We start from the raw sequence: 11264 nt of genomic DNA on the forward strand, positions 1-11264 counted from the left end.
ACCCTGCAAACAAACGCCCTGATCCACGTTGTCTGAATGTTCAGTGTTTTCAAATTGAAGCAGGAAAATGTTCGCACAGCTGTTTGAAGCCACTGCTGATGTTTGTTGTTAGAAAGTCACAGAGCTCAGTTTATGTGTCGTCCTGATCCTGTGTTTTTGCTCCTGATCCTTATCAGTGTTTTGTTTTAATACCTAGACCAATATATTCGTTAGTTGTAGAGTTGCATTTCATTACTCTTCTATGTGGCTACAAAATCAGAAAGAATGTCAGAATGGTTATTTACCAAAAAGAAAGTTTCAGACTTTTGTTTCCAAAGACATCACCCAACATGTTCTCTCAGTTGCTTTTTGATTTAAATTTTACTTGATGTAATTTTTTTGTTAGTTATTTAAAATTGTGGCTGCAACTAACAATTGTTTCCATCATCTGCCAATTATTTTCTCGAGTATTCAATTAATCAACAAAAAATCAGCAACTATTTTATCATTTTATGGTTTTTTTTTTTTTTCTTCAAGCAAAAAGTTGCTGTTTTCAGCTTCTAAAATGAGGATTTGCTGTTTTTCTTTGTCTTATGATAGTGAAGTGAATCTCTTTGGGTATTTGGTCAAAACATTTTGAAGATGTCACTTTGTGGTCTTGAGAGTTGTGAGGAGCTTTTTCACTGTTTTTGTGACATTTAAAAGACCAAATGATTGATCAATTAATCTGGAAAATAATTGGCAAATTAATATAGTTGCAGCCATAATTTTGTCTTTACAATATCAATATAGTAAAAAAAAAAAAAATGTAGATATGCAATTTACTGTCGTAGAGGGCGACGGAAAAGCGATAATTATTCATGTTCCAGGATGTCACAACATGTAAATCTGTGACTTTCATTTTAAAATGCTTAGTCGATTGTCAAAAAAGTTGCCATTTAATGGATCAATTAACTAATTGTTTCAGCTTTCAAATTACAATCCCGTAATTACTTTGAATTTTCACCACTCAACAATCCCCAACCTTGTCAAGTCGTATCGGAGAGGAATAAAACAGGATGTTGATGACTGTGCAATACATTTCTACTTTGCTCATTAACTGTATTTCAAGGTTTTTTGTTTTTTTTTTTTTTTTTTGTTGTTTTTTTTCCATTTGCTCGTTGTGGACAGTGAGGGAGGCGGGAGGAGTCGACTCTCCGGGGTCTGTACGAGATTACGACTGAACAATACTGAGCCTGAAGAAGATTTATTTACACACATGCAGCTTGACCGTTAAGAATGTGTATTTCTGTGTTATTTGTTCATGTCTTGTGTGACATTGCATATTTATATTGTGCCTTTTAACCATCATCTGTATGCATAATCTCAAAGGGAAATATGTAAGTTTGTGTTTGATACATTTATCACTCCATTGTTCTATTATCCAAAGTGTTATCTTACTTTTTTTTTTTTTTTAACCCATTGTGTTTTTTTAAGTGTTATGGAAAGACTTTTTTTGATTTGACTGTCCTGTCTGCACTGTATTTGAAAGGTCTCCTAGAAAACTATACATACTTATTTTTGGATTGGCGGGGGGGTTGATGTTTAGTTCTCAGTGTTTAAGATAATTCTCTAGATATTTCAATTTGCGGTGACAATACATTCATGCTTTTCTTAATGTTGAATTGAAGTTTTACTTAATTTTACTTGTGAAATTGTCATTTCTCTCCAATCACGTCTGCTTTATGTTAGATGTTCGCCTCCTTTTGAAAAGGAGTTTGCGTTTATTGTGTTGCTGTGAAACACTGCATCGCTTAGAGACAATCACAGGCTGTAATACATGGTGGGCTATTTTTGATGAGGATCCAATTACAGAAGTGAAAGGCGCAATTTAAAAAGGGCATGTGCTTTTGATCGCTCCATGTTGTACCACCAAGGTGAGTTCAAGGGAAATGGGATTATCAGTCCTCACACACACACACTTGAGAAAACTGAGAGACCATATGCAATCTTTGCATTTCTGTTTCTTTACCTTGTCTGCATGTTATGTCTGTTTTTGAAACAAACCACAGCCTTCAAAAAAAAAAAAAAAAAAAAAAAAAAACTGACCATGCAATATTCTGAGATGTGTCCGCTTTTTCTTTGCAATGCCAAATACTGTTGTTTTTAAAATTCTATATCTGGGTTTGTTTTTCAATTATTTTTTTTTTCTAAGTATTTCATCTCATTTTTAAGGACCTGTGAGGCTGCGTGGGGTCGTGTAGAGAGCCTGAATGTGATCCTGTAAACTGAACACTATCATCATAATAATCAATGCTAATTTAATTACAATAATCACTATTTTCCCCTCTGTGGCTATTGGGGTCCTCGACACAGTCCTGTAAGGTTTGCCTGTGTACCTAAGACTCTTAATACAATGTAAATAAATTTTAAAAAGTTTCAGACTCAAGTTTGTGTTTATTATTTAATACTGTAAAAACTAAAAAAAAAAATACAATTAATTAAAATTGACAAACATATTTCAAATAAATATAATCTTTTAAATATTTCTAATAAAGTCAGGAATGTTGCTACACTGGAAGAACCAGGAGAACGGCTGTAAAAGGCTGGTTTACCCAATATTATACATACAATATACAAAATACAACATCCACCTGTCCATATGTATATTGAAAAAGTGAACCTGTCTTTCACAAGGTCAACAGATTAAATAATGATTGGCAGCTTCATATGCTTTAGTAGACAGTAGCACCAGATGAATACAGTGCAAAAAAGAGAGAGAATAGAGAAATCTCGACTTGAATATAGTGTCTCATGAGAAAGTATCAATGATTAATCAGGGAGCAGGTCACAGTCCTCAGTCCCACACACGATAAGCTGGCATGATCACAGACGCCCTGTGAATGTCAAGTGATGCGGGTCAGGAGTAGAAGTTCTCGGCCAACTTCCTCATTCTCTTATTGCAGTGTTTGACGCTGGCTTGTGGAGGGCTCGGAAGGCAGCGGTTTAAGACCATAATGCCGTCCACCACGTCTTCAGAGGGAGTATCGTTACTAGATAGTGGCTCTTCAGGTGTGACCCCTTTCAACTCCTCTTTGGTAAGGTTTGGATGGAAGCACTTATAATAGATGATTTTAAGTACGAGGCCGAGGATGTAAATGGCAACGACACTGGCAGCAGTGATTATAGCATGAAGGTTTTGGATCTTCCAGTACCACAGGCTGCAGAGAAGGGAAATGTCAGCCACTATGTACCCGTGGTAGAGCAGAGTCCTGTACCTGGTCTTCCCCTCGACCACGTTAAACCAGGCGAAATACCAAATGAGGCCCACAGTGGCTCGGTAAAGCCATTCTCCACCGGGGCTCTCCATGAAGTCTGTCTTGCATCGCCAGACAACGAAGAACAGAACCAGCCAAGAGCAAAGGAAGTGGGAGAAGATGAAGCAGGGCAGCATGGAGGCGAAGAGGGCGAGGGCGGTGAGGCGAGACGAGATGAGTAACAGGTTCCACAGAAAGTAGACCATCGATGAGAGGATCTGCTGCTTCTCCTTATCGGGCAGGAAGGAGCGCAGAGAGCGGTGGTACGTGGTCATACTGAAGGCGATGGCTGAGGCTGACCCAATGGCCTTCAGCACTGAGAAGGAGGAGAAGAGGTCATTGTTAGAGAGACAATAACATCTATACTTTCACTTTAGTAGGTTTTTATTACAGCATCGAGATGAGGCAAAGATTAGAAACTGTGCTCTTAAGGCACAACCAAGTGCAGTGTCCTGTCAGTGGGCCAGTGCAACAAAATTATTCTGCCCTCTGCCAAAAGCTGAAACTTTACATTTTGTAGTTTGCATCAAAACCTTAAAACGATTCTTCATAAATTTACAGAAAAAAACAAAATAAATACACAGCTCAAACTGTAGGTAAAATTACCATAACCAAAATAACTCATTATGCAGAAAGAATGGTCCATTTCAAAGTATTATTATTATTATTATTGATGCATTCATGTGTTTGCAGTATTTTATAGTTGAAGGTTGGTAGACAAAGAGCTAGATTAAAATATTTAACCTAGTGTTGAGTAGTTTAATCTATAACAATGTGTCATATCTTGTGAGCAGATCATATGCTGTGTATGTAAAATAGAAATCTGTGCAATCACTAGTAATTACAGCTGTGTAATAAATACAGAGGAGTAAGAAGTAAATATCTTCCTCTGAAATGTAGTCGAGCAGAATAGGGAAGTAAAAAGGAAGTTATGGAAGTAAAAGCATAAAATACTACACACCTACATGGTGGTTAAGTACAGTAATTGAGGAAATAATTGTATTCCACCTCTGAATTTGAAACTTTAAAGTACAAAGTATGAATCAGTATTTTTACTTCTATCTTATTTTGAATGTAATGATACTGATAATGATATTTTGTCTTTCTCAGCTCTTTGTTCAGTCATTCTTGAGCCTTGTAGTCACTCATTACTCCAGCTGTTGGTGAATCACATTTCTTGCCCGCATCAACACAATCAAACACTGAGACATGAGCAGCGCTCCGCACCTGTCACAGGGTCGAGCTCCCCCCGCTGCAGGATGATGGCGAGCATGAGGACGAGCTGGGGGCAGCTCTCTGAAAACGTCTCTATGAGCCGCAGCATGCTGAGATCGTGGCTCAGATACACCGCGAAACCCTCTGTGATGTCTCTGTCGAAGCTGCGCACGGAAATCTCCACAACACCTGCATGCCTGAGGAGAAAGGGTTCATTCAGTTCATTCCATTGTAATGACTATTTATTAAATTATATCAAGTAGTCATTTTGATTGTGTTGGTTTTAATCTCTTTTGCAGTAGACTCACGCCTGGATTACCAACTGGGCAACTAACCAGATCCCCCAGAGCCCCCACAGGCCCTTAAGACCCAGGTTTACTCTGTATCATTTTGGTTTATATAATTCAATTAATCACATTTTATTTTATTTATATCATTGAAGTACAATATAAACTATGATGGGCTCATTTTGCAATATTAGTTTATATTGTGGTTGTTTATTATTAAGTGTCTTTTTTCATCTGCAAGGTCATATTATTCCATCACAGAAGTCCTGTAACTCTGCAGCCGACCTTTCATTATCATCTGACAGTTATGTCCTTCAGTAACTGACTCAAAATGTCAGAAAATATCCAGCATTATTCCCTGAAGTTTGCAAATTCAAAAAGTTATTTTTTTTCTGACAGTAAAAAAGGTTTAGTAAAGCTAATTATCATAGAAAAACGCTAAATTCACATTTGAGAGGCTGGTACTCGTAAATTTTTGGTGTTGTTGCTGAAAAAACGAATTAATCTTTAAAATTGTTCCCAACATTGTTTTTGTCGATCGACTAAGCAGCTAATCATTACAACTCTTGGGTTCTGGTTAGTTTCTGTGAGCCTGGTGAAAATGAGGCTGCCGTGTTAGATGGGGGTCAATAAGGTCCCAACAACAGATTTTAGCACCAGGTCCTCCTAAAAGCTGAGTACACTTGTCACACAGAGGGTATCAATACATGGAAAGGAGTCTGTTTTAGTGTAGTTTTACTCTCATCATATTAAAATTTCGGGAACAAATTGCTCCAAAATCTAATAAGACTGTGTGAAGATTGCAGGTAAATACATCTACACTAACAGGAATAAGGCTACTGTTACAAGAAGAGATCCTGTAGACTGTGTATCCTGTTTAGAGGAAATGAAACAGATGATGTAATACATTCCTTCGTTCATTCATTCGTGTAGCTACAGTTTCCTCTATTATTTAATCCCGTGAATTCTCCAAACTTCCCAGACACGAGTGTGATGTGTGATGCATGGTAAAGTGACATCTTCACTCCATCCTAATGTGGGAGTGGACTGATTCAACAGTGCAGCATGACAGCATAGCATAGGCATTTCATTCAAATGACATGCTGATTCCCTTGGCGTTTCCCGTATATGTAAATATTCACCTGAAACTATTCAGAAATGTAAACAACCCAATTCATTGTCAATAAACAGCACATGTTCACACCCAGCTCTGCACACATCCTATGGAGTACAACAGAGGCAAAAAACAACCTGAGGCAACACTTGAACCATAAGATTATTATAAAAATACAACCTGATGTAGATTCCCAGTTGGAGCCAATGCAGAAGCCTGAGCTGACTCTGGCTCAGGACTTTTTCAACCTTTGTCTCCCTCTCAAAGTCCTCGTATCTGTACCACAGCCAGCTGTAGGCCTGGACAAGCACCGACGAGCCCACGAGAAACAGCAGCAGGATGCCAAGGCTCACATACGCCCTTTCCTGGTAAAGAGACACAGCCGCGAGGATGTCCAGCACTATGTCGAGCAGTAAGAACACCAGACCAAGACAAGTGAAGAAGAAGTCCCATCCAGAATACTTGAACAAAGCCATAGTGTTTGCCATACTGGAGTTCACAGTTAACTTTCTCTAACTGTCTGTTCTAAGTGCAGCTACATGCTGGAGCTGTACACACAGTGCTGGCTAACTGCAGTGGGTTGAGAAGATAACTGAAAGTAAGCAAAGAGGCAGGGTTCAGTGTTCACACACCGCGTAACCCCTCCTACAAAAAAAATCCCTCCTTTAAAGTTACAAGACAACTTAAAGGCACAGTCAGATAACTGTAGCAGGCTGCTTCCCCGAGTGTCTGTGAAAAACTAAACTAAAACAGACAATACAAGTGACTTCATGCCGTTACCTCTTTAATAACTGCACATTGCACAAGACTAACGACCAGCAGTGACCTTGACCTTTGGTTTCAGAACAGTAGGAATTATGTGGATTTGCAACAAAACACTTTATGTGAACTTTGCTGAACTGAATGAGGTTTGAAATATGAAAAAAAACCCACAAAACAACAACAATGCGAACTTGAATAAAGTTTTCTGACACCTAAGAAGATTCATAAATAAAACATGCTCCATACAGAATGAAGTGTAGCACAGTATTATCCAGCAAACTGAAAGAACAGTGTGCTTTGATGAGTCTGGACTGATAATGATGTAAAAAAAATGTGATATTTAAACAAGAAAAACAAACAGTGGATGAGCGAGCAGAAGTAACACCAGGTGTCGTATGTATTTGACACCTGATGGTAGAGTGATGTCATCAGTTGTTAAATATGTACTAACCTGTTCTAAGTCGACATGTCAACAATCAGCATTTAACCTCAATTTGTTTTACAACACAAACATAAAAACTAGTGACTTTTCAAATGGTCTAAAACAGATGTTAAGCAAGTACAGTAACAGGAATTAGAAAATTATAAAAGTAGAGCTTATGGTCAAATCTACATTCAAAGTCCTTTAAGAAGGTTCTGGTAGTAGCAGCTGCAACACAACTCAAAAGCACAGCACACACATTCAAGTCCCTCTTTCTGTCATGTGAACCCTTTGTTAATCTAAGCTCGATCACATCTGTGACTCACTCCTAAAATCATCATTATTATCATTTAATATTTGATTACTGACAAAATATCTGTTTGTGTATGTTACTTATTTATGTTGTTTAATTATTATTTTTTTTCTAGTTTATTATTGATGAAAAAATTTTGGTTTTTTTTTTTCGTTTCTGCAAAGTTTGCATTTTAGAAACACAAAGTGTTCACACAACAGCAACAACAAACCAACAAACAATGTGGTAAGCGTGGAAAAAAAGTTGTTTTTTTTTACCCCCATTTCTTAACATGTAAAAACTGACTCCATGTGTAAAGATAGTAAAATACATTTGCTTTAGAAAATGTATCAAATGTAACAATGAGTAGAAAATTAGCTTATAAGATTAGCCTAGTTTCAAGTACAGTTGAGAAATATTGGATATTGTTATCCATGAGATAATGGTAATTTGTAAACAGAGATTTTATCCATTCCATTTATATTGTGGTGGCTGTCCCTTTAATATTTCTGGGTGTATTATGCATTGAGGCGATGTTGCAAATCAGTGCTGAACTGCTTTATGGCAATATTACATTTTTTTATAGTATTTGCATCAATGTGATGAAATACTTGGGCACAAACCGAAACGCCTGTCTGATTATTTTTTAACAGTTTCTTAACTGATTGTCCAGGAATTTACTCTATTGCAATAAATGAGAATTGATATTGTGATGTAAAATTACATATACTGTGAAAATGATTTTATCCATGTTGCCTGCTCCATGTTTCAAGTACTGTTTTAGAGCCTGTATGTTGGTTCAAATTATACTGAGCAGCATCTGATAAAATCGCAGCACAATAAGGGAACAGATGGAGATGGACAGATGGAGATGGACAGCACTCCATCACTACCACAAGGTATCATGCATCAGTAGCATACAGTTGGCTGTGAGACACACAGACATCACAGATGTGAAGACTCTGCTCTGTTTGTGTTCTCAGTCTTTCTAATGGCTCCCTGCTCTGAGTAAAAGTGAGAGGCATGGCAGGCCATCCGTTTGTTGAGAACCTGGGAGGACAGGGTGCCGTCCTGGATGGAAACGTCTCTGAAGGTAACTTCTGCATCAGGCAGATCATGAGGCAGTCCGGGGTCCCTCACCGGGGGCCTCCACAGTTTGGGGTGAAAGCAGCAGTAGTAGAGGGCTTTGAAGAGCAGTCCCAGGAGGAAGGTGAGAGGTAGAGCGGTGATCAGAGCGAGGGCGTATGACTCAGTCTGGACAGGGTCTCTGTAGTGCCACCAGGTCACCAGCAGGATTAGTCCATCGGTGGTGATGAAGGAATGGTAGATGAGGCTCCTGCCTCGTGTTCGACCTTCTGCTATATTAAACCAGCTGAAGTACCAAATGAGCCCCACGGTGGCCCGGTAGAGCCACTCCCCTCCCGCACTGTCCATGAAGTTTGTCCTCTGTTGCCATGCCCACAACGCGAAGACAAACCACAACAGCAGGAAGTGGAAGGCGATGTACGCACGCAGGACAGAGGCGAACAGAGCAAGGGTTGCTACACGTGGAGCGATTAGCAGCAGATTCCACAGGAAGTAGATTAAAGAGGAACCCCAGCCCTGCTTGGCTTTGTCTGGGAGGAAGGCGCGCAGGGAGCGGTGGTAATCGACCACCATCCAGGCTATGGAAGTGGTTGATGCAGCAATGCTCACAACTGCAAAAACAGAAGTTAACATATCAGTGTAGCAACCAAGAGGAAGTGAACACACCACACAATTGTGGTATGTAAATACTTACCAACGCTCTGACAGCGTGCATGAAAAACCTCATCTGTGTAGTTAACTTTGATTCACACAGAAAACACTCTCCTCCGTTACAGTTTGTGTAATTTGTGAAGTAAATGGAACTGAAGAGGAACTCACACTGAAACGTCCTGGCCTTGTTGGTGCGCAGCATGACATAGATCATGAGAGTGAGCTGAGGAGCGCTCTCACAGAACGTCTCGATAAGTCTGAGCATGCTGAGGTCATGTGTCAGGTAAACAGCATACTCAGACCCGTCCTCTTTCCACCACCAAACCCTGAAGCCTTGGCGTATGACAGAGATGTGCCTGTGTGGGTGAAAGTCAGAGAGGGGCTGTTACATGACGCATGGGTTGTGAGAAAATGACAATGATATCAAATCCATGCAGCTGAACACACCCTTTTACAAAGAAAAGAAGCAACCTGGCATGAAGCATTAAGTGTCCCCAACTGTGCTGACTCATACCAGCCATATTTTCATACCTCATTTACTCATTATTTATGCATTTTATGCTTTCACTTTGCCTCTGAGACGCCGGCTTTACTAGTCGCCACACCTCAAGTTCACGTTTATGGTCACAACACCCGTCAAATGTAATTATTTGCTTGTTTGCCTGAGATACTCTGTTGGAATATCCAGTTTTTTTTATGAGTCAGTAGAAAAATAAATACCCTGCAGTGAAGGTGTCATAAAACTTGTGCCTGGACTATAGAGCTGCAACAATAAGTCAATGGATAGCAACTATTTTGATGTTCAATTTATCGTTTGAGCAAAAATACTAAGAAAAAAATCCCAGTTTATGCTTCACAGCTGTAGGGGCCAGCTGATTTATTTTGTGTGTCATGTGACAGTAAACTGAATATCTCACAACAAGACATTTAATGACATCAGGCAAATTATTACGGGCATTTTTCACTATTCTCTAATATTTCATGGACCCAGTGATTAATCAAGAACATGATTGATAATAAGAAATAATCATTAGTCGCATCCCCAACATTATTTCAGTCTTGTCAAGGCTAAAGTGGGTCAGCACTTAAACAATGTACACATATTGTCAGTAAAACTAGAATTCATTTGTCCATCAAATTTAAATGACAATATAATTATATGACAAACCAATCGATTGATTAGCTGATTGGTTGATTAGAGGTTTGATCTGGCTACCTGCAGAGGAACCCCAGCTGCAGCACATGCAACAGGCAGTGGAGCCTCACTCGGTCCCCACAGAGGATGGTCCCTGCCCCGGGCTGAGCGCTGAACCCCGGCAGCTCCCGGTCATACTTGAACCAGCACCAGCTGAACATCTGGACCACGACGGAGGACAGCACCATGAGGCCAACCAGCACCCCGAACCAGAAAAGGTCTCCGCGGCGGTAAAACTCGGTGGCCACCCATATGTCCGAGCCCCAGTCGAACAGGAAAGTACACACTCCCATCACAGAGAAGATGAAATCGATCCAGGAATACTTAGAAAAAGTCCTGCGCTCCATGACGGAGCTCCTCCACTTAGCTGGCCAACCGCCGAACCTGTAGCTAACATTTAGCTAACGCACCGTTACTTCCCTCCCCAACCGGCTCCACATTCTTCAACCCATCGAGGGGGAGAGAAAGAAAAAGTTGTCTAAACTGTCACATTTGTACAAAGGTGTACACTCAATCTACCGGAGCGATACTTAAAAAGTAGTACGCATCGTTAGTGAGGAGAGCGTTAGCCTGGAAAGGTAACGATAAACTGCCATAGAGGAAGGCAGACGGTGTGTTTGAAATGACCAACGGCTCAGAGGCTGTTAACCCCGCCCACCGCGGCTTATGCGGGTAACGCCGCTCGGCAGAATACGGGACGGAAAGGTCGTGGGAAAGAACCGCACATGTTCGAAGCGGTTCAGTCGATGAATTACTTCTACAGGTCGTTTTTTAAGGAAAACACCAAGAAATTTGCTTGTCCCTGCCTCTCAGATGTCACGGTTTGCTATTTTTTCGTTCTACAGCACAGTAAAACTGAATATCTTTGGGTTTAAGAGCTGATAATATAAGTCAACTTTGGTTATCAACTAATTGTTTTAAACATTTTTCAAGAAAAATGCCCCCAAAAATGTGCTTCATCCAGCC

General features: G+C 39.9%; 2 protein-coding genes across 2 annotated transcripts; both read right to left on the reverse strand.

The window, feature by feature from the left end:
- Positions 1-2387: 2387 nt before the first annotated feature.
- LOC139633837 (XK-related protein 8-like) lies at positions 2388-6514 on the reverse strand. The gene is made up of 3 exons (XM_071499836.1): positions 6072-6514; positions 4503-4687; positions 2388-3591 (listed from the first exon to the last, which is right to left on the reverse strand). The coding sequence occupies exons 1-3, from the start codon at positions 6377-6379 to the stop codon at positions 2879-2881; spliced, it is 1206 nt and encodes a 401-aa protein (XP_071355937.1). The 5' UTR covers positions 6380-6514; the 3' UTR covers positions 2388-2878.
- Positions 6515-6654: 140 nt separating this feature from the next.
- xkr8.3 (XK related 8, tandem duplicate 3) lies at positions 6655-10938 on the reverse strand. Its single transcript, XM_071499821.1, has 3 exons — positions 10320-10938; positions 9272-9459; positions 6655-9063 (listed from the first exon to the last, which is right to left on the reverse strand). The coding sequence occupies exons 1-3, from the start codon at positions 10643-10645 to the stop codon at positions 8312-8314; spliced, it is 1266 nt and encodes a 421-aa protein (XP_071355922.1). The 5' UTR covers positions 10646-10938; the 3' UTR covers positions 6655-8311.
- Between the last annotated feature and the right edge of the window lie 326 nt (positions 10939-11264).

This window comes from Trachinotus anak, unplaced genomic scaffold (assembly GCF_046630095.1).
Source record: "Trachinotus anak isolate AG129_WGS33_773 ecotype Australia unplaced genomic scaffold, CSIRO_AGI_Tana_v1 ptg000016l, whole genome shotgun sequence".
NCBI classification, from domain to species: domain Eukaryota; kingdom Metazoa; phylum Chordata; class Actinopteri; order Carangiformes; family Carangidae; genus Trachinotus; species Trachinotus anak.

Coding starts and splice junctions, on each gene's coding strand:
- LOC139633837 (XM_071499836.1), bottom strand. CDS start 6,379: ATGGCAAACACTATGGCTTTGTTCAAGTATTCTGGATGGGACTTCTTC. Junction 4,688..6,071: donor CAACTGGGAATCTACATCAG/GTTGTATTTTTA, acceptor CTTTCTCCTCAG/GCATGCAGGTGTTGTGGAGA. Junction 3,592..4,502: donor GGAGCTCGACCCTGTGACAG/GTGCGGAGCGCT, acceptor CCTCCTTCTCAG/TGCTGAAGGCCATTGGGTCA.
- xkr8.3 (XM_071499821.1), bottom strand. CDS start 10,645: ATGGAGCGCAGGACTTTTTCTAAGTATTCCTGGATCGATTTCATCTTC. Junction 9,460..10,319: donor CAGCTGGGGTTCCTCTGCAG/GTAGCCAGATCA, acceptor TCACCCACACAG/GCACATCTCTGTCATACGCC. Junction 9,064..9,271: donor CAAGGCCAGGACGTTTCAGT/GTGAGTTCCTCT, acceptor CTGTTTTTGCAG/TTGTGAGCATTGCTGCATCA.